Genomic DNA, 20433 nt, shown 5'->3' on the forward strand with positions numbered 1-20433 from the left:
GCGTGTCCTATGCCTATGGCACACAGGCGCCCTGAGTGCTCGGCAGGTGTGATTGTGCCCTGGCTGTGCTGTGTAGGAGGCAGTCCCCTCACAGAACATCCTCGCACACATCACACTGCGAAATGGAGGAAACAAACAAGGAAACGAAGACGCTTTTTCTGTGAATGAGGAGGAGGGGGAGGAGGGCGCGGCCAGCGCTCGCTGACGAGCACCCGCGTCGCCCAATCGACGGCGAAAGGAGGCGGGCCCGGAACGACGGTGCCCAATGGCGGCGGGGAGAGTGTCGGAGCGGTGCCTCCCTTCTCTACCACGAACATTGTTGTGGAGTGACGTCAGCGCCAGACGATGCGGGCGGCCATTACTGTTGGCTGTGTGATTCCCTGAAGCCATCTGAGGAGAGGGGAAGAAGGCCATGGCCAGGACCACTAGCCAAGTGGTGAGGCGCTTGTGTGATGCTGGGGGGGGGGGTGCGGTGGCGGGGCGGGGTACGAGTGGGCTCAGAGGGGGGAGAGTCCAGGGCAAGCGGGCTGAAGGAGAAGGCACCGGCAGCAGGCCTCTACTCTTCAGAGCTGTTAGGATGGGCAGATACCCTGTGTCTGTCACTTGGCCACACATGGAGAGGAGGTGATGACAGGCCAGACAAGGGGGAGAAGAAGAGGGAGGCCTGCCAGACTGAGCCCCCAGCTCTGACCCCATCACACTCTTCTCATGTATTTCTATGGAGTGTTTGTGGCAGATCTCCACCCATACAAGGCTCAGGTTCTGCACAGGTTAGACGCAGGGCGCTGGGCACAAGATCGCCACCGAGCGGCACGTCACCCCACCATTCTGATGTCTGTGTGCGGGGTGTCCAGACAGCATATCTAAGGGCGCAACTCCCCCCCCCCCCCCATTTTGTTTAGAATAAGGGGGAGGGGTGGCGCGTATTTCCCATCAGTTTTTTTTTTTTTTATGCCATCTTTGTCCCATTGGGGAGATTTTCCTTCTCTTCCTGTCCCATAGTCACAACAGGAAGTGAGAGGAAATCCCTACAAGGTGAAGAACCCCGGGTTGTCACCAGAGATAGTGTCCCCAGTAGGGTTGCCACCTCATCCCTTTAAACCTGAACACATATGAATTACTCAGGTTCTGAGGCTAATTGAATACAGATAAGGCTCCAAGTGAGTTTAATTACGACCTTAATCGGCCACAGAACCTGTGTAATTCATATGTGTTCGGTTTTAAAAGGATGAGGTGGCAAACCTAAGTCCCCATTGGAAGAGTTCCCTTCTGTTACTGTTCTGGGGACAACACCCAATTTGGGATTTTTCCATACTTTCACTTTCAGGGTTAATGGTAAACAAGACAAAGAGAGAGATTCCCCCCCCCCCCCAATGGAGTTGCAGGCAGCTATAAATAAAACCCGACAGTGGTTCTAATCCTTTTCCATTCTATCCAAAACTAAAAAAAAAAAAAGTTTTTTTCCTTTACTTATACTTTAAAGTGTTTTTTTAAGGCTGAATTTTTTTTTTTTTATCTTAAAGTGGTTGTAAACCCTTACATTAACCCAGTGAAGTGACTGGCCTTGGGTGATACACAGGGATGGAACAAATCCTCCTAAATAAGGTGCACTTGTTTATCTGTAGTCTTCTCTCCTCTACATCCATTTAGAGTCCAGAGATTTCAGAAAGCAGAGAGCTGAAGTTACACTCTGCAGAGCTCAGTGAGGAGAGCTCTGAGAGCTGATTGAAGGGAATGGACACACCCCTCTTCACACAGGAACAGAGCTGAGGCTGTCAATCAGCTGGAGAGCCCTCCCCTGTCACCATTTTTCTCTTGCTGTCAGGAAAACTTGTCAGAAGTGATTCATGCTGATAGCAGAGTAATGAGCTGGATCCAGCGACATGCACGAGGGCAATGGCTCTCTCTACTGCAGGGCAAGGAGTGCCTCAGCCACAGGTGATTGGCCCAGTACAGTGACAGCCTCCTGGTGAGTTTGGACTAAGATCCAAACATGCTTGAGCTCTTCTTTATTAATGAGGCGTAGATGGCCCCAGTATGAGAAAAAAAAAAAGTTAGGGCTTTAGGTTTACTTTGAAGGCAATGTACACGTTTTGTTGTTTTCACTAGGTGTTAGTGTAGTTCTTTTCCCTGTGTTGTTTGCCTTGTAAGGCTTCATGCACACAGGGGGTTTGCTCAGCTCTTCTGAACGCCTTTTCTCCCGGCAGGAGATAGGCAGCATTAACAATGTGCCATGTTTTGCTGATGCATTTAGGCATGTCAAGCATTTGGGCATTCATTCATTTCATTGGCCAGAACATGAATTTACTCTGGCCATTGAAACGAATGCTCAAGCGCTTTATGCACCTAGCACTTAGGTATGTTTATGCGCGTTTTGTGTTTTGTTTTTTTGCCAGAGCTCTCGTGAATGTGCAAGTGATGTTTTTTTTTGCCTCTTAACATCTTTAACGTCTATGTGTTCAAGGATACACAGGTTAATATGGAGGGGCATTTAGAAGCAATTAAAAAAAAAGACATCAAATGAAAAGTGGTGTTTTTGACCCCCAGTATGTATGAGACCTAATGATGGGCTCACATGCTGTGGCTGCAGTTTGTAGCATTATTGCTGATTGATTCTTATGTGTCCATTTATTCATTCACCTAGCTTGTCAGCTTGTCCCTATTTGCTATAGGAACAGGCAACCTTCCAAGTCACGCAGTGTCCAATCCATGCCATTCCCTCTATGTTTTATCACAAATGGAGTGCTAATATGATGAAAACACATCCAGTAAGGTGATCTGCCTACTTTTGGCTGTGTCACATCTAATGACTGCACCTGTACCAGTTCTAGACCAAGAAACTCGGTGATTTGTGGAATATGTAGGCTACTTTTACACTGTGGGGGGGCTTTGGCGGTAAAGTGCCGCTAGTTTTAGTGGCGCTTTTCAGCCGCTAGTGGGGCGCTTTTAACCCCCGCTAGCGGGCGAATAAAGGGTTCAAAGTGCCGCTGCCAAAGCGCTTTGCAGGTGCTTTGGCAGCGCTGCCCATTGATTTCAATGGCAGGAGCGGTGTATACACTGCTCCCACACCACCCCAAAGATGCTTGCAGGACTTTTTCTCCAAGCGTCTTCCAGGACAGCCATGAGACCTAGGGCTCCTCCTTTCAAGACAGGAAAAATATTAACCCCCACCAGATAAAAGGGCGGTCCTCCAGGCTCCATGTCCGTATTAGTGTTTCCTCCGGACAGGGGTAACCTGTTTCCTGGAACTGGTTCCACTAAGTCTCATGTGAGTGGCTTCTGTGGCAATGGGGTGGTATTCCTACCTTCTTCTTAGGTCCCAAAGTGGCACATCCACCGGGGGAGTAGGTTTGTGGATATTGTCCCTGCTTCTTAGTGCATGGGGAATGCCCAGCACCGTGGTGTTCATCTGAGCTCCTGCTCGTGAGCCGCATGGCGGCAGTCGGCTTGTTTTCCCTGCTAAACAGCCTGGCTGGAGTGTGCAGTGGAAGAGAGGAAGCCATGCGCGTGGAGGGGCGGAGCTTGCATTCCAAGCTGGCCCACAGGAAGTACCCGGCGGGGTCACTTCCTGGGCGAGTGATGTCATCAGCGGGCGCCAGAGACGCCAGTTGCAGTCTCTAAACGTCGCGAACAGGGACGCTGGGAAGCTGGTGGTTTTCAAAACAGTGAAACCCAGGAGAGGCTGCGGACCACTACAGGGGCGGGATGGACTCCTCTGTGATACCTGCACAGGCAGTGGAAGCAGGCCCTAACACCAGCACCTCACAGTTAAGCCTGAAGTGTATTTTACTTGCTTGCACATCCTGTGAGTGTTCTCCCCCTTGTAACCAGTAGGGACTAGATGAAGGGGGCACATTTTCCTTTTCTCCTGCACGGGGTGTTATGGAGTGTATGTGACGTGAAATTTATTGGGGTCATTTGTTCTCTTACAGGCCAAGACTCTGGACAAGACCCAAGCACAGCCACCAAAAAGGAAATGTGCAGTTTGCGGAAACAAATTGAGCTCCTCATGGAGCAAAGCAGTTTGCCGCACCTGTATAGACAGCCTAGTTAAGGATGACCCGGTTGTCTCCTGTCAGAAAATGCTGACTTCTGTTAGCAATGAGGTTATGTTTAGCTCATTTAAAACTCTAATTAACAAGATTCAAGTCCCCTCAGAGGGTCCATCTCCAGTTAGGACTTCAGCCGGTCCTAGCGCTCCACAGCAGGGTGCGGAGAGTGAAGACTCTGAGGCTGAAGCCAGATCTGCCCATTCTTCTCCAGAAAAATCAGGGTCAGATACGGGACCCAGGGATAGAGAAGCCGCAAGGGGCTTGAGGTATAAGTTATCATTGGAAGATGTATATGACTTGTTAAGGGCTATCTATACGACACTTGATATAGAGGAGAAGGTACAATTGTCTAAACGTGACCTTATGTACAAAGATTTGCATAAGAAAAAGGCTAGAGTTTTTCCCGTGCATAGTTCCCTTCTTGATACTATCAAGCTAGAGTGGGAAAATCCAGAGAGAAAACCTTTTTCTGGTAATCTAATAATAAGGTTTCCATTTGAAGAGCCATGGAACAAAAATCCTAAGTTAGACGCACCTCTTTCAAACGTTTAAAAAAACTCGGACCTAGCGTTTGACGATATGGGCACGCTTAGGGATCCGATGGATTAAAGAGGAGATATCCTTCACAGAGCCTGGGACTCAGCCATTAGGGATCCTAAACCAGCTCTGGCCTCCACTTGTGTAGCCAGAAATTTAGAAGTATGGTTAACACAAATACAAACACATTTGTTGGCAGGTACCTCTAGAGAGCAGATTCTGAAATCTTTCCCTCACCTTTTTCGTGCAGTGGGGGTTTTTTGGCTGATTCTTCCGCAGAGTCGGGAAGAATGACAGCTAGGACGTCGGCCTTAGTGAATTTGGCCAGAAGAAGCCTATGAACCTGGTCTGGCGATGCTGCCTCAAAGTTGCGCCTATGTGGTCTTCCCTTAACAGGTGATCATCTTTTTGTCCCAGGTCTGCAAGAGGCGCTGGACTGCATGGGCGATAGAAAAAAGGCCCTTTTCAGAGAATAAGAAAAAGCCGACAGCCAGAAAAAAATTTCGTGGCCAAAGTAGGCAGCAAGGTCATAGAGAAAGGGACAATAGGCCCAAAAAACATTGGACAGGGCACAAGGGCAGGGGCGTCTTGTTTAACCCTCCTAAACAACTCGCCATGCCACAGTGACCCGTGTCTTCCAGTAGTGGGAGGAAGATTGAGGGCCTTTCTCCCACAGTGGGCAGCAGTCACCTCAAGTCCATTCATCCTGGACCTAGTATCCAATGGGTACAGGCTGGAATTTTCTTGCCAGCCACCAGAGCGATTATTGGTCACCTTCCCTCCCCAAGATCGGGTAAAAGGGAGGGTTCCTGATACCAGTTCCCCAGTTGGATCAGGGCAAGGGATTTTATACCCATATATTTGTCATCAGAAAGCCGTCAGGAAAATATCGGCTTTTCCTGAACCTCTGGTCTCTAAACCGTTCGATCAGGTACAAGCACTTTCGTATGGAGACGGTGTTCTCAATCAAAAACCTGCTTCACCCAAACTGCTTCATGGCCACTTTGGATTTGAGGGAGGCCTATCTGCACATCCCTATTCATCCAGCCTTCCAAAGATTCTTGAGACTAGCGGTCAAGATGGGAACAGAGATTCGGCACTTTCAATTTCAAGCCCTCCGCTTCAGTCTGTCTTCAGCCCCACGCATTTTTACAAAGGTGTTGGGGGAGGCGCTTGCTTCGCTAAGGTTAAAGGCGATAATTATTATCCCTTACCTGGATGACCTCCTAGTGGTGGCGGAGTCATGCCAAAAGTTATTAGCGGATCTCCAGACTGTACAGGACTTCCTTCAGTCTGTAGGCTGGTTAATAAACAAAGAGAAGTCTTCCTTAATTCCGGCATAGAAAGTGTCATATATCTGGGGCACGAATTTTGTTCAGTAGACCAAAAAGTTTTTCTCCCGCAGGAGAAGGTCTCAAGAATGATGCAAACAATGTCAGCCTTACAGACCAATAGGTCTGTCTCGCTGAGAGAGGTTTAAATTGCAGTGGGTCTGATGACCTCTTGCTTTCCTGCAGTGCCATGGGCAAGATTTCATCAACGCCCATTACAGCCGTTTCTACTAGGGAACTTACCCTCCAGGGTAAAAAGAAGCTTGTGGTGGTGGAGGACGCACCTGCACCTAAGGAGGTCTACCATGGTCCATTCCTATATCCCAGAGGATCACAATGGATGTGAGTTCCTGGGGATGGGGAGCCCACCTCAGCAACACAGTGGCACAGGGAGAATGGTCCTCAAGGGAAGCAAGAGCTTTGTCGAATCAGAGAGAGCTTCTAGCGGTTCAGAGAGCCTTGCATGCATCTCAGGCGGAAATAAGGGGTCACAATCTCCAGATTTTATCTGACAATATCTCTATGGTTGCGTACCTCAACAAACAGGGAGGTACAAGGAGTCGGATACTTCAATCTATCGCCCAGGAGATTTTATCATGAGCAGAAGGGAATCTAGCCTCAATTACAGCAGTGCACCTGAAGGGGACACAAAACTGGCAAATTATCTCAGCCTCTACCGGTTATGTTGAGACAATTGGTCCCTTCATCCCGAAATCTTTGCGGGTCTCACCGACAGATGGGGATGTCCCGAAGCAGACCTGTTCACAGATCAGAACAATCGCAAGACAGAGAAGTTCTTTTCTCTGAACCCAGCGGATCGATCATTGGGGATCGATGCTCTGTCGAATCCGTGGCCATTCGGCCTCTGTTACGCCTTCCAGCTGATCAGGCTAATTCCGGAAGCTTCTTCTAGAAGAAACAGATCTTATCCTAATTGCCCCTTTCTGGCCCAAGAGGCCATGGTTTTCCCTGTTACAGACTCTGGTCTCAAAGCCTCCACTGAGTCTTCCAAAACTTGATGCTCTGGTATCTGAAGAAAAGATACTAAGCGTCCAGGGGTTCTCTGACAATGTAGTCAAGACCCTGGTAAATTACAGAGAACCAGTCACTAGAGCCATATATTCCAAGGTTTGGAAGAAATTTAACTCATGGTTATCTGAAAATCAAAGATTAACTTATGTTCCTTAAATTTTGGATTTTTTTTCAAGAGGGTGTCGACAAAGGTCTTTCAGTTTGTACTTTAAAGGTACAGGCGGCAGCTTTCAATTTTGGTTTTGCTCCAATTTTCTCTCTTGGAAAATCCCACTATAGCTAGATTCTTCAAATAATTTCTAGGTCCAGGCCAGTAGTGGTTAGAAGTTGTCCAACCTGGGACCTGTTCCTGGTGCTTCAAACTCTGGTAGAATTCCCCTTTGAGCCCCTAGAGGATATTTCAGTTAAGCTACTTACCTTAAAAACAATTTTTCTTGTGGCAGTTACCACAGCTCGTAGGGTAAGTGAGTTACAGGCCCTATCAGTGAGGGAGCCTTTCCTCACAATTTTTGAGGATTGGGTTGTTTAGGCAGAAATCCTGGATCTTTTTTTTTTAAAGTGGCCAGTACATTCCACAGATCCTAGGACATTGTACTGCCAACCTTTTGTACTTCGCCAAAGGGTGACCAAGAAAGAAAATTTAGTTTTTTAGACATGAGAAGAATTCCTCTTGTCTACCTTGAGGTCACCAAGAACTTTAGAAAAACAGACACCTTGTTTGTTCTCTTTTCAGGAGCACACAAGGGAAAGAGCGCATCTAAAGCCACCTTGGCTAGATGGATAAAGCAAGCTATTTCTGAAACTTACAAACTTAGGGAAGTTCCTCCGCCTTTTATCACTGCACACTCAACAAGAGCCTTGTCTGTGTCTTGGGCTGAGAGGGCTGGAGCCTCACCGTACAAAATTTGCAGGGCTGCCACATGGTCCAGTTTTTCGACCTTCATTAAACATTATTGCCTGGCTCTCCTATCTGCTCAGGAGCAGGCGTTTGGTCGTAAGGTTCTACAGGCAGTTGTCCCTCCTTAGACTGGTAAGGTCTGGCTCATCGTCTCATGGTTGTCCTGGAAGACGCTTAAAGAAATGCTGAGTTATACTTACCGGTAACTCCTTTTCTGAGAGTCTTCCAGGACAGCCGGATTCTCACCCGGTTTTGCGTGAAGTTATGTGTATTATGCATATGTTTGACAGGGACGTCCTTCAGTTCTCGAGAATACTGACATGGGGCCTGGAGGACCGCCCTTTTATCTGGTGGGAGTTAACGTGTTTCCTTTCCTGGTAGGGGGAGCCCTAGGTCTCATGGCTGTCCTAGAAGACTCTCAGAAAAGGCGTTACCTGTAAGTCTAACTCAGCTTTTTTTCCTGTCCTGCAAGCACACCACCCCAGTGTGAAAGCACTCGGGCTTTCACACGGGGGGGGGGGGGGGGGCTTGGGAGGTGTTTTACAGGCGCTATTTTTAGCTCAAAAACACCTGAAAAGCGCCCCAGTGTGAAAGGGGTCGTAGTGTCAGTTCTCACACTATAGACAAAGGTCATGCATTAACCTGTGCAGTGCCATGCAGCAGGACCCTTGTTTGACACTAGATCGTGAAGATTTACTCTACTATAAGCTGTGCATACAGGGCAAAAAATGGCACCATGAAACTCCCATCATCAATGCACATCTGTATGTAACTGAACTGTCTGCCCTTATGTTGTAAAGCGCTGCGCAAACTGTTGGTGGTATATAAATCCTGTATAATAATAATGCCTTTAAATAAAAAAATGGTGTATTGTCACTTACCGCTTCTGCTGGTATAAGCTGTACTGGGAACTTCTACTCCTAGGGTGACGATGGTGCTGCACCTTTTATTACTGTTATATTTGTTTTTTGTATGCTTACCTATTGCTAGCAGCCTTTTATTTATTATTATTATTATTATTTTAGCACTGACTTATTACATTTATGAGTATATGCAGGCTCAGCAATTTCACACTAGGACGTACAGTACAGGCTTACATACTTAGCGATTACACCTTCAGCTTGATTGTCGCAATTGCCGGCCGCTCTTAAGGTAGGTCAGGACTGTCCCCAGCTCTGCTGATGTGACCTGGCCACGTCATTGCACACTTATAAAGCTACTGAGTGAGCATAAATCAGGGACCCTTCCCATGGGTGGTGCGGTAAATTAAAAGCCGCAAAATGTTAAAAAAGGATATAAAAAAAAAAAACAGATCCACTTTAGACCGCTATCTTCCGCTTGTTATTTTTTTGTATCTGGGCTTATTTATACTTCAATGACATAGTAATACATATTTTTTATTTTTTACTATATACAATTCTATGGATCAGGGAGGTTGCAGCTTATGTAACCTAGGCACCACTACCTAAAATGTATTTGTGGACAAGGTAATGTACAATGAGACGTCACACTAAGAGCCAGCTAACCATCCTATAGCAGTTGGTAATGTGTGCTTCCGTTATCAACACAAGTTAGACCCCCACTATCCTTTTATAGGTCTATTGGCTGCATAGCTCCTTAGATTTGTACAGACTGTTCCCCATTTCCAAATTCTGGAGATTTGTTATATTCCTCTTAAGATTTCTCTTCCTCTGTACCTGTGTTTTGTATTTGCATCTTATTCTTCAGTTTAATGTTCTGACGTCTTCTGAGATGGTTATGGTTCATGAGTACAGTAGTCTATGTACCGGTTGTTTTCAGTTATCGGAGTTCTGAACTTATGTACCTGGAAAGTATTTTAAAACGTAGGCAGCTTTGTTAGTCGTGTCATATCTGGCAGTGCGTTGCAAAGTAAACATAGTCGTGAGTCTTCTTTCAGATGACTATACTATCTAATGTCCTATGTTGGTTACATACATACCCTGCTGACACATGGATTGTGAGAGAAGGTTTTCCTGATTTACAAAATGGAGCAGACTTTCTACCAGGGTTCCTCCAAAGCTTGCCAGAGCATGGAAACATTTCTGTCCTTCGGATAAGTAACCACTGATAGCTAATTGTAAGAGGGACATTCTCCCCTTTTGACCTCTAATCCTTAGAAGGGGCATTCTTCTTACAATTACTAGTATGAGGTAGAGCTGCACAATTAATCATAAAAAGTCGTGATCTCAATTCAAACCCCCCTGGCAATCTCTATAACAGAGTTTGCCGATTCTTTCATATAACAAGTGGAGAGACTTATCTGCTCACTCAGCTGTCAAAAGAAAACATCTGGGCAGTCTGCCAAGTTTTTAACATGAAACATTGTAACTAGCTCTTCCTTCTTAGATCAAAGGGATAAATTCTGTGTGAAAAAAATCCAGGCAGTCAGCCAAGTTTTTAAACAACTGTGTAAATGCAGAAGGTTTAACCACTTAAAGTCTAAATCTTTTTCTGACACTTGTTTCTTAAGTTAAAATATTTTTTGCTAGAAAATTACTTGGAACCCCCAAACATTATATATATTTTAGCAGAGACCCTAGGGAATAAAATGTCAATTGCTGCAATATTTTATGTCACACTGTATTTGCCCAGCGGTCTTCAATGAATAAAAAAAAAAAAAAAAAAAAAACGAAACAGTAAAGTTAGCCCAATTTTTTTTTGTTGTTGTTTTAATGTGAAAGATGATGTTACGCCGCAAGAATCGTGATCTGTCTTCTAAGCAAAAAAATTGTGATTCTCATTTTAGCCAGAATCATGCAGCTCTAGTATGAGGGGTTCCTTCTTCCACAGACCACCAATGAGAGAGGCTTCCTTCTCCCGTGGACAACCAAGGAGAGGGGCTTCCTTCTCCCGGGGACCACCAATGAGAGGGGCTTCCTTCACCTGGGGACCACCAATGAGAGGGGCTTCCTTCTCCCGGGGACCACTAAGGAGAGGGGCTTTCTTCCATGTGACTCATTCCGAAAATTCTAGTTGCCTGGCTCACTTCTGTCCTCTGACTGCAATGACCTCCAAGTCACTGACTCAGGGACGATACGCAAATAAAGTAAAGTGTATCAGAAGTTCTTTATTTGCATCCTTGGTTCTGGAGAAGTTACAGTATTGAAGCAATAAGGTTCAGTATGACAGCCAGACATCTGTCTATTATCGGAGATGGCAGCCTGCATGCTTCTCTCGTGACAGGTTTTCTTTAAATTTCACAGAATAGTGAAATGTCCAATTCTGTTTAGTTTAGTTTTTTTCCCATATATCCAAATGACATTCTAGTTCCCTTTCTGGCAAGTGAAAATAGGAAGTTGGGGAAAATGGTAAACATTACGTTTTATTGAATGATATGCACATTAGTTTTGTGGTGTTGTGTGTTTTGTTTTTTGTTTTTTTGTTTTTTAAGAAGTCATTCAAGTTCATTCTCAGTCCCAGGATTTCTTCCATTAACTGGAAATTTGAAAGGAAAAAGAAAGTGTACTTCACCTAATAATATGTGTTGTTGCCGTCCTTCCCTGAGTTGCCTCCTAGTTTCTTTGCAATATTTATGGCAGGCGTTGTGTTGTACAATTATGGCAACGTGTAACTACATGTGGATGTATACAAGGTTTTGGAATGTGGATATGCCATTTGCATGCCTTTATGACAGATCGCTTTTTCCGTTGTACGATTTTAAGATTTAGTGAACAAGCTTGTTCAAACTTAGTTTATGAATGTATTACTACTACTGTTTTGTGTGTGTAAAATATAGTCATTAATTTACATATATATTTTCAGAACTAATGTTTACATTAATAGTCCAGTAAATTGTTGTGAAATCAAATGTAATTTTGCATGTGTGTTTATTTCTGTATAGTTGTTTTGACAAAATGACAGGTGCTGTGTTTGAAGTTATTAGTAAAACTGTCATTCTGTTTTGGTGGTGATATTGCCTTTCAGTGGTAATGTGGACAGGAAGTTTGATGTATCAAAGCAAATGCTAAATATACCAAAATGGATCTCAGATACTTTGTTCTCACGGTTTTAAGGTTTTGTGTTTTCTGTGTAGTAATATTATTATATATTAATATCAATTTTCTGGCCGCTGCTAATTCATTGTAATGGTAAGCTTAGTAATAAAGATTTGAGTCATGTAATTTCAGATATCATACGATTTTGAATGGTGTTTCATATCTACTTTTATCCCAGTCATATCTGTGTATTAATGTGATAGTGGTTCTTATGGTATTTGATGTTTATTGGTTTCCTTTTAATATTTAGTCTCTCTACCACAATGTACAAAATCGAAACTTTTTGGTGAAAAAGTACATATATAGATATAAAGTTCATGCCAGTAAACTTTTCTTTGCATAAAAAAGTAACTTTTTGTTAATAGAATTAAATAATTAAAGTTGTATAAAAATGAAACCCCTGTTTTGCAGTCTTAGTGAGCACACAAATAACAAAGCTACCCTGCCTGAGACAGTCATAGCCTGGGTTATTCTTAGGGTATTTTTTTCCAATTTCAGTTTATTTTTAATTGAAAAGTTTCCTAATATTTTGTTCTTATTTATTCAAAAACCTGACACTTAACTTGGTTACTTGAATTTGTACTTAGTTTTTGAATCCTAATAAAGATTTATTGTTTAAAAAAATAAACAAATAAAATGCTCAAACATATTTATAGGTAGAGTCTTTCTACTAAAGTGCCTTATGTGCGAACATGTTAAGTCATTACAGAATATCTTTTATAGATCTATTGCTAGAAATTGATATTGTAAAACATGTCTATGGTAGGTTAAATTGATATTTGTTAAGTATGCAAAAATTAGTTATATTTAAACTTCTTAATAAAACAAATATCTGAAGGTAAAAATCTCATCAGCATTAGTTACTGATGGTGAATACATAAGCAGCTTTCATCCCAGTCAGTGACCTCAGGAATTGGTTAAGTAACAATCCAGATACAGTTTTCTCCCACCACATCATGTGAAATCGGATGTAAGCTATAAAAAAAAACTGTCACATTTTTCATTTACAGTGGACCACAAATTGTGACATTTTATGGAATGTTAGATTGTAAATGATCACAAAGAGCCTTTCATTCACAAAGCACGTGGTTGTGAATGATAAATATGTACATTATCAGGAGGAAGAAAACAACAAGGGAAATAGTGATTCATTTCATCTCAACTTTGTTCAGCTAAGCTGTTAAAAAATTGGACTTTCTTTTCTATTTCTTCCTTTTGTGCAGTTAGTATGAGCTTTAGCCTACTGTGATTTTTAAGTTTTTTTTTTTTTTGTTTTTTTTTTTTTTTTTTGTTTTTTCTATTATTGTAGCTATATTTTATCAAATTACTTTAAAAGTTAATAAAAATCCGCTGCTGCAAGAAGAACATTTCATTTTACGTGAATAATATAGACAATATACCAGATATAGAGGTTGATTTACTAAAACTGGAGAGTATAAAGTCTGGTGCAGCTCTGCATGGTAGCCAATCAGCTTCTAACTTCAGCTTGTTCAATTTAAGCTTTGACCAAAACAAAAAAAAACTGGAAGCTGTTTGGTTTCTATGCAGAGCTGCACCAGTTTTTGCACACTCCAGTTTTAGTAAATCAACCCCCTATTTCTTGTACATTGTCTATATTATTTATGTAAAAATGAAATGTCCTTGCTGTAGTGGATTTTTCTTTTAGTAAATCAACCCCTAAACCTATAAAAGTAAATGAGGGGTTTTGCCCATAGCAGCCAATCAGATTAGGTATGTGAAACAATTTTTCTTTTACCCTTCTTTTATAAAACAAGTTTTCATAAACAGTAATGTTTTTTTTTTTTTTTTTTTTTTTTTTTTTTTTCTTCCCTGAAAACCTTTAATTAGGACATTAAAGACAAATACTTGTTTTTTGTATTTTCTGCAGTATTTTTGTATGAAATGATTGCTCTCTGTTAAAAAAAAAGAGATTAAAGAAAGACTGTCTCATTTAAACTGAGAAACTGGAACATTTCAGTAAAATATTCGGTCATATTCAGTATGAGTATTTTCTTTTTTTGACTGTCAGTCTTTGCAGGAATGAAAACAATTAAGTAATAGCAGAAATATCAGTTATGTAATTTACCGTTGAATAATTTTCCCAAAATAGGCATTTGTGAAATGATGTATAATCAGATTGAAATAATAGGTGCTCACATGTTCATTGTATAGTTTTAATGCCACAGCACATACTGTATACCAGAAGAACGTTTGGCAATGAATATTGAATGAGGAATAAGAATAGCTGTAGTCTTTGCTGTTTTTTTCTGCTGACCTGGAAATTTGGATTAACTACCCAGTTTGTAGCTTGTCTCCTGCCTTGAATAGGGTTTGTTTTCTGTGTCTTTTAGATTATTAATTTTTTTTTTTATAATTCTATTTTTAATGGTTGGTGTACACACAAACAGTTTTTGTTTTGGAAGCAGAAAGTGCTTTAGTCTACCTTCTTGTCTGTTTAGTGCTTGTTAACCTGCCAAATTCCACCATGTAAGTTAAGTGTGTTTGCTAAACCTAAGTTCAAATGGTTTATTGTGCCTGGGATGGCAGTTGTGGCTTTGAACAGAGTGACCCAGCCACAGAATTGGGTCAATAAAGCAATTGACGGGTTTGTGTTAATTACACAACACAGTGACAGGACCAGAGTTTACTAATGTCATAGTTTTAAAGGGATACTACAGTTTAATAAAGAAATATAACATATACAATGGGGAAAATAATTATTTGGTCCCCTGCAGATTTTTGCCCACTTACAAAGAAATGAAGGATCTATAATTGTTATCACATGTGTATTTTAAATAGAGACAGACTATCAACCAAAACTCCAGAAAAAAACATGATACAAATGTTATAAATGGAGTTGCAGTTCAGTGAGTAAAATAAGTATTTGATACCCTACCAACCCACAATAATTCTGGCTCCCACAGACTGGCTACAGAATGTACTCATGTGGTACACAGATTAGTCCTGTCAATTTAAAGTGATTGCAAAGAATCGCATTTATTTATTTTTTGGTTACTTATTTTTAAATAACAAACATGTTATACTTACCTGCTCTGTTGCAGTGGATTTGCACAGGGCAGCCTGGATCCTCCTCTTCTCGGGTCCCTCTTCGCTGCTCCTGGCCCCTCCCTCCTGTCGTGTGCCCCCCACAGCAAGCAGCTAGCTATGGGGGCACCCGAGCCAAGCTGCAGCTCATTCAGACACGGAGCTGTGGTTCGCCCCCGCCTCCTCTCTCTCCTGATTGGTTAACTGACTTTGACAGCAGCGGGAGCCAATGGCGCTGCTGCTGTGTCTCAGCCAATCAGAAGGGAGAATCTCGGACGGCTGAGACACTCGTGGACATCGCTGGACAGAGAGGGACCTCAGGTAAGTATTAGGGGGGCTGCTGCACACAGAAGGCTTTTTATCTCAATGCATAGAATGCATTGAGATAAAAAAAGCTTCTGACTTCACAACCACTTAAAGAAGGTTCTTATGGCAAATTCTGTTCTTCCTCGCATCAGCAATTGACTGAAAGCTGTACTCCGAGCAGATATAATAGATACTAATTAATGCAGCTTTGTAACAATGAATACATCATTGAATTTATTTTTTAAGTTCAAGCAATGTAAATACTGTATATACATTTCTGAACTGGTATTGATCTCTTGCAGTCCCTGTACATCACGGCTGGAGTGTGGGAGGAAGAACTAGCAAAAAGCCATTCAGTTCATGTGCTTGCAAGGAGCATGCTGATAGGAGGAGAAAGCAGAGTGGCAGCACAGCTGATCTCTGTATTGCTTCTCCTTTCACTATCTAGGCACAGGCTGGGTGGGTCCATGACTGTGTGGGCATTGGAGGAAAGGGGTTAAATGATGCCCGCCATTAGAGCGAGGGAAAAGATGTACTATGGGAGAGAACTCCAGTTTGCAAATGAATAATGCAAAAAAAGCTTATTTATTTTAACTTTATTGAGCTTCTAATTTGTATCTTGTTATTTTTGGTTGGAATTGTGATTCTTTTTAAGTATATTGTCCATGAGATAACTAAGTTTGCATCCACATTTAGTAGGGGTGCTCCGAATGGAAATTTTGGTACCGAAACCAAAAACGCAGGATGGACTTTGCCGAAAATCGCAACAGAAAATTAGTTTTTAAAAAATATTTCTATTTTTATATATAATTGTATTCGACTTTTTAATTAATATCATCAATTTTAAATTAATATGAATTTATTGTTAGCCATTATTGGCACTTTTAGTGCAAGAAAAGCTCAAGAAAAATGCAGTCTCTAACCTTCTCTTGTATCATGTCCTCAGTCTCTAACCTTCTCTTGTATCATGTCCTCAGTCTCTAACCTTCTCTTGTATCATGTCCTCAGTCTCTAACCTTCTCTTGTATCATGTGCATGTCAGATGCAGCCTGCCTGTGCCCGTTGGATGCAGCCTCACCAGTACCTGTGGGATGCAGCCTGCCTGTGCCCATAGGATGCAGCCTCACCAGTGCCTGTGGGATGAAGCCTCCCCAGTGCCTGTGGGATGCAGCCTGCCTGTGCGGAGCTGGAATTAAATTGCGGGCCACTGTAACAATGTCCCGCCTCCTGTGATCATGTCACACTGATTTAATGTCTCAGCATTGTATCAGTGTGCTGTCTAACACAGGAGGCGGAACTTTGTTATTACAGCCGCTGGACAATTCGGCTCCCTGACGCACAGGGAGATCACTGCTCTGCGAGGAGGAGGAGGAGGGAGGGAAGGACAGGACTTTGAGCCGCCAGGGGCGGCACCCGGCGGCGTGGCCACCGCTACTGCGGATGCACTATTATTGGTGCCTATCGACACAATTTTCGGCCGATATGTTTTGGCCGCCGAAATTTCTGTGCATCCCTCACATTTAGCATTTTGCGATCACTCGTAATCGTGCCGAGACAATCAGGGTAAAGTAGTCCATGCACCTTTTTTGAACATCGAGCCTTGTGCATTTTTTAACCACATCGTTTTTTGTCCGCATTTGGGGTGCCCTTAACAATGAATGGTTTTGCAAACGTGACAGGTATTTTTCAGTTCCTAGTTAACGGTAACCATAGTCAGTTTTTTTAGTGCTTCAGTCGTGCTCCTTTGTTGTCACACTGCCACATGGACTTTTACTGGAGAGTAAAATTGGCCGTGTCAACATGCATAACGTAGGTATGGTTCACTGTTGTCAGCATTTGGAAACCTGCCCCGTGCAGCCATCATTAAAGTGCATTGAGACAGGAAGTGGTTGTAAATAAGGTGCAGTAGATCAGCAGCAGCAAAAGATGAGAAGTAAAAATAAGTATTTTATATATTTGCAGTTTTTTTTTTGTGGTACACAGAGCCAGTGCTTTAGCAGATTGAACGTAATTCAGTTAGGGTTTACATATTATTTTAATGGGGTTAAAATGACACTAAACAATATTCTCATTCTCCTAAAATCAGTACACATCCACTACTTAATCATCCTGTTAGCTATTTTTACTGTGTTTTTCTGCCTCCTTGTAACGTCCTTCATGAGTTCTGCTCCCGAACCTCTCCTTACCCCTCCTCCCCAACATTTTATTTTTGTTTGGAACAAGCAGTGCATATTAGTTGCAGTCATATTCACTACTCTATGCATACTACACACCGCCTAGTCCATAGGAGCGGTCAGGAGAGGGTGGCTACCTTCCTACAGTGGGACCATGGAGAATGAATGTAGCCATCCTCTAACAGAAAGTTAGAACACTGCTGCACAAAAAGGAATTTGCAGATTTGGATGAGTCTGAGATTAAAAAAAGGCACTTTTTTGAATTAAGAATACATACTTGAATACATTAAAAAAAAAAAAAACAGTGGCTCTTTAATGCACTAAAGGAATTCAAGTGTTTGTAGCCCCCCCCCCCCCCTCAAAAAATGGTTCCTGTCCTCTTAAAGCATGAATAACAGCACAGTGCTTGTGCTGTGTAATTTGGCTCTATCACCTAAAATACTTGGCTGATTCTGCCTGGTTCTACCCTCCCTCCTGTAAACTGACCACGGTTTATCATGACTGCTGAGCCCTGACACCGTTGTCAGTTTATGTGCTCCCATCATCCGCTAGCTCTCCTCACCGCCTCTCCCGTCCTCTCCCCCCCTCTCCTCCCTGTCTGTCATATAGTCTGTGCCACTATGCTCCCCGCCCCGCCCCTCCCCTTCCTGCTGCTATAATAACTGCATTACAAACATCCCATCCCCTCTGTTAGCTAACATTGTGTCCTAGTGAAAAATGCCGATTATCCTTATATTAGAGCATCTCCCAGTGCTCACGTGACTCCTCGGCTCTCTCGCCTCTCTTTTTCCCTGGCTGACGTCAGCGGGACTTCTCGGCCCCTCCCATTATACCTGGTTTTGCACAGAGCAGACTTTGTCTCGGGTCCCTCTTTGCGGCTCCTGGCCCCTCCTTCCTGTCGAGTGCCCCCACAGCATGCAGCGTGCTATGGGGGCACCCAAGCCGAGTCACAGCTCCGTGTGTCCATTCAGACACTGAGCTGAGGCCCGGCTCTCTCTCCCGATGGCTGACTGACTTTGACAGCAGCGGGAGCCAGCCCATCAGGAGGGAGAGTCTTGGATGGCCGAGACATTCGTTGACATTGCTGGACAGAGATGGGGCTCAGGTAAGTATTAGGGGTGCTGGGGCAGCTGCTGCACACAGAAGGCTTTTTATCCTAATGCATAGAATGCATTAAGATAAAAAACCTTCTGCCTTTACAACTCCTTTAGGGCTGCTCAGTTTGAGAAATTGAGGAGGGCGTTCTAGAATCGGCCAACTCAATAGCTACAGAACAAAGGCAGGTATTGGATTGTTTTTCTTTATATATTTGACTTGGTGTTTGTTTTTTCCAGCAAAACTGGAGCTCCATTTTAACTCTAGGCAGATATAAATGCAGCTTTGCAGTTATTAACACATCATTAAAGCGGAGTTCCAACCAGAAGTGGAACTTCCTCTTTAAGGACTCCTGATGCCCTGACATGCCACGTTTGGCCTGTCTTTTTTTTGCCGGGGGAGCGGGTACCTAGTTTTGACAGGTACCCAGCTTCCACTTCCTCTCGGAGCACCCCAAGTGGAAGTTCTTTTCTCCCCCTCCCTCTCTGCAATCTTCTGGGACACGTTACAGGTCCCAGAAGATTGCCCAGGCCCTTCAGGACGGGCAGCGCGCACACGGCTGTGAAGCCACAAGTGGTCTTAGCCGGGTGCACACACTAGTGTTGCCGGGGAGAGGACCGAGGCTTCGGGCAGCCGCATCGCTGGACTGTGGGACAGGTGAGTTTGTGTTTATTAAAAGTCAGGATCTATACTTTTTGTAGCTGTTGACTTTTTTAACCACTTCAATACCGGGCCAATTCTGACACTTTGCTCCTACATGTAAAAATCATAATTTTTTTGCTAGAAAATTACATAGAACCCCCAAACATTATATATGTTTTTTTAGCAAAGACCCTAGAGAATACAATGGCGGTTGTTGCAACTTTTTATCTCACACAGTATTTGCGCAGGAATTTTTCGAACGCGTTTTTTTGGGGAAAAAACAGTTTTGTGTTTAAAAAAAAAACAAAACAGTAAAGTTAGCCCAATGTTTTTGCATTTTGTGAAAGATGAAGTTACGCCGAGTAAATAGATACCTAACATGTCACGCTTCAAAATTGCACACGCTCGTGGAATGGCGCCAATGTTCGGTACTTAAAAATCCCCATAGGCGATGCTTGAAATTTTTTTACTGGTTACATGTTTTGAGTTACAGAGGAGGTCTAGGGCCAAAATTATTGCTCTCGCTCCAACGTTCGCGGCGATACCTCACATGTATGGTTTGAACACCGTTTTCATATGTGGGCGGGACTTACGTATGCGTTTGCTTCTGCGTGCGAGCACACGGGGACACTTTTATTCCTATTACAAGGGATGTAAACATCCCTTGTAATAGCAATATGACATGTCAGGTGCTCTTAATAGTGAGATATGGGGTCAATAAGACCCCATATCTCACCACTAGGCTGGGAAGCCTGAAATAAAAAAATAAAATAAAACGATCGCCGCTTTTTTTTAATGGAGAGGCCGGGCGTGACGTCATAACATCGCGCCCGGCCTCCGACGATCATAGAGACGTAATGGTGAGTCGGAGCAAGCACCGGAGGGCGGCGGGAGGGGGGGGACGTCCCCTCTCGCCTCCCATAGGAACGATCAAGCGGCGGAACGGCCGCTATGATCGTTCCTATGGTGTAGAGATTCGCCGTCTGAAACCGGCAATATCTGAATGATGTCTGTAACTACAGGCATCATTCAGATATACCTGCTCAAAGACCAGGACGTCATATGACGTCCGTGGGCTTGAAGTGGTTAATAAACACAGAAACGGATGGACGCCTTTTTTAAATGTGTGTGTTTGTTTATTTCTGTTTTTTTTTTTTTTTTTATGTAAGCAGTAAAAGTCCTTGAATGTGATTTGATATTAGGCTTTTGCTGTCGTCAATATGGTAGATTGGGCGTGGGAAAGCAAGAAGCAGTACATGGGGCCAGACATTCTATGTTCTGAGGAGAAGCAGCGTGACTGAGAGA

At 43.2% G+C, this 20433-nt stretch overlaps 1 protein-coding gene across 1 annotated transcript in view; it reads left to right on the forward strand.

The window, feature by feature from the left end:
- The first annotated feature begins 280 nt into the window (after positions 1-280).
- Positions 281-20433, forward strand: part of PDPK1 (3-phosphoinositide dependent protein kinase 1) — a 127157-nt gene continuing 107004 nt past the window's right edge. Inside the window, exon 1 of the mRNA XM_073636777.1 lies at positions 281-436. Coding sequence (XP_073492878.1) covers positions 413-436 — 24 coding nt within the window. The 5' untranslated portion in view covers positions 281-412. The remainder of the gene's footprint in view (positions 437-20433) is intronic.

Source organism: Aquarana catesbeiana, linkage group LG06 (assembly GCF_042186555.1).
Source record: "Aquarana catesbeiana isolate 2022-GZ linkage group LG06, ASM4218655v1, whole genome shotgun sequence".
NCBI classification, from domain to species: Eukaryota; Metazoa; Chordata; class Amphibia; order Anura; family Ranidae; genus Aquarana; species Aquarana catesbeiana.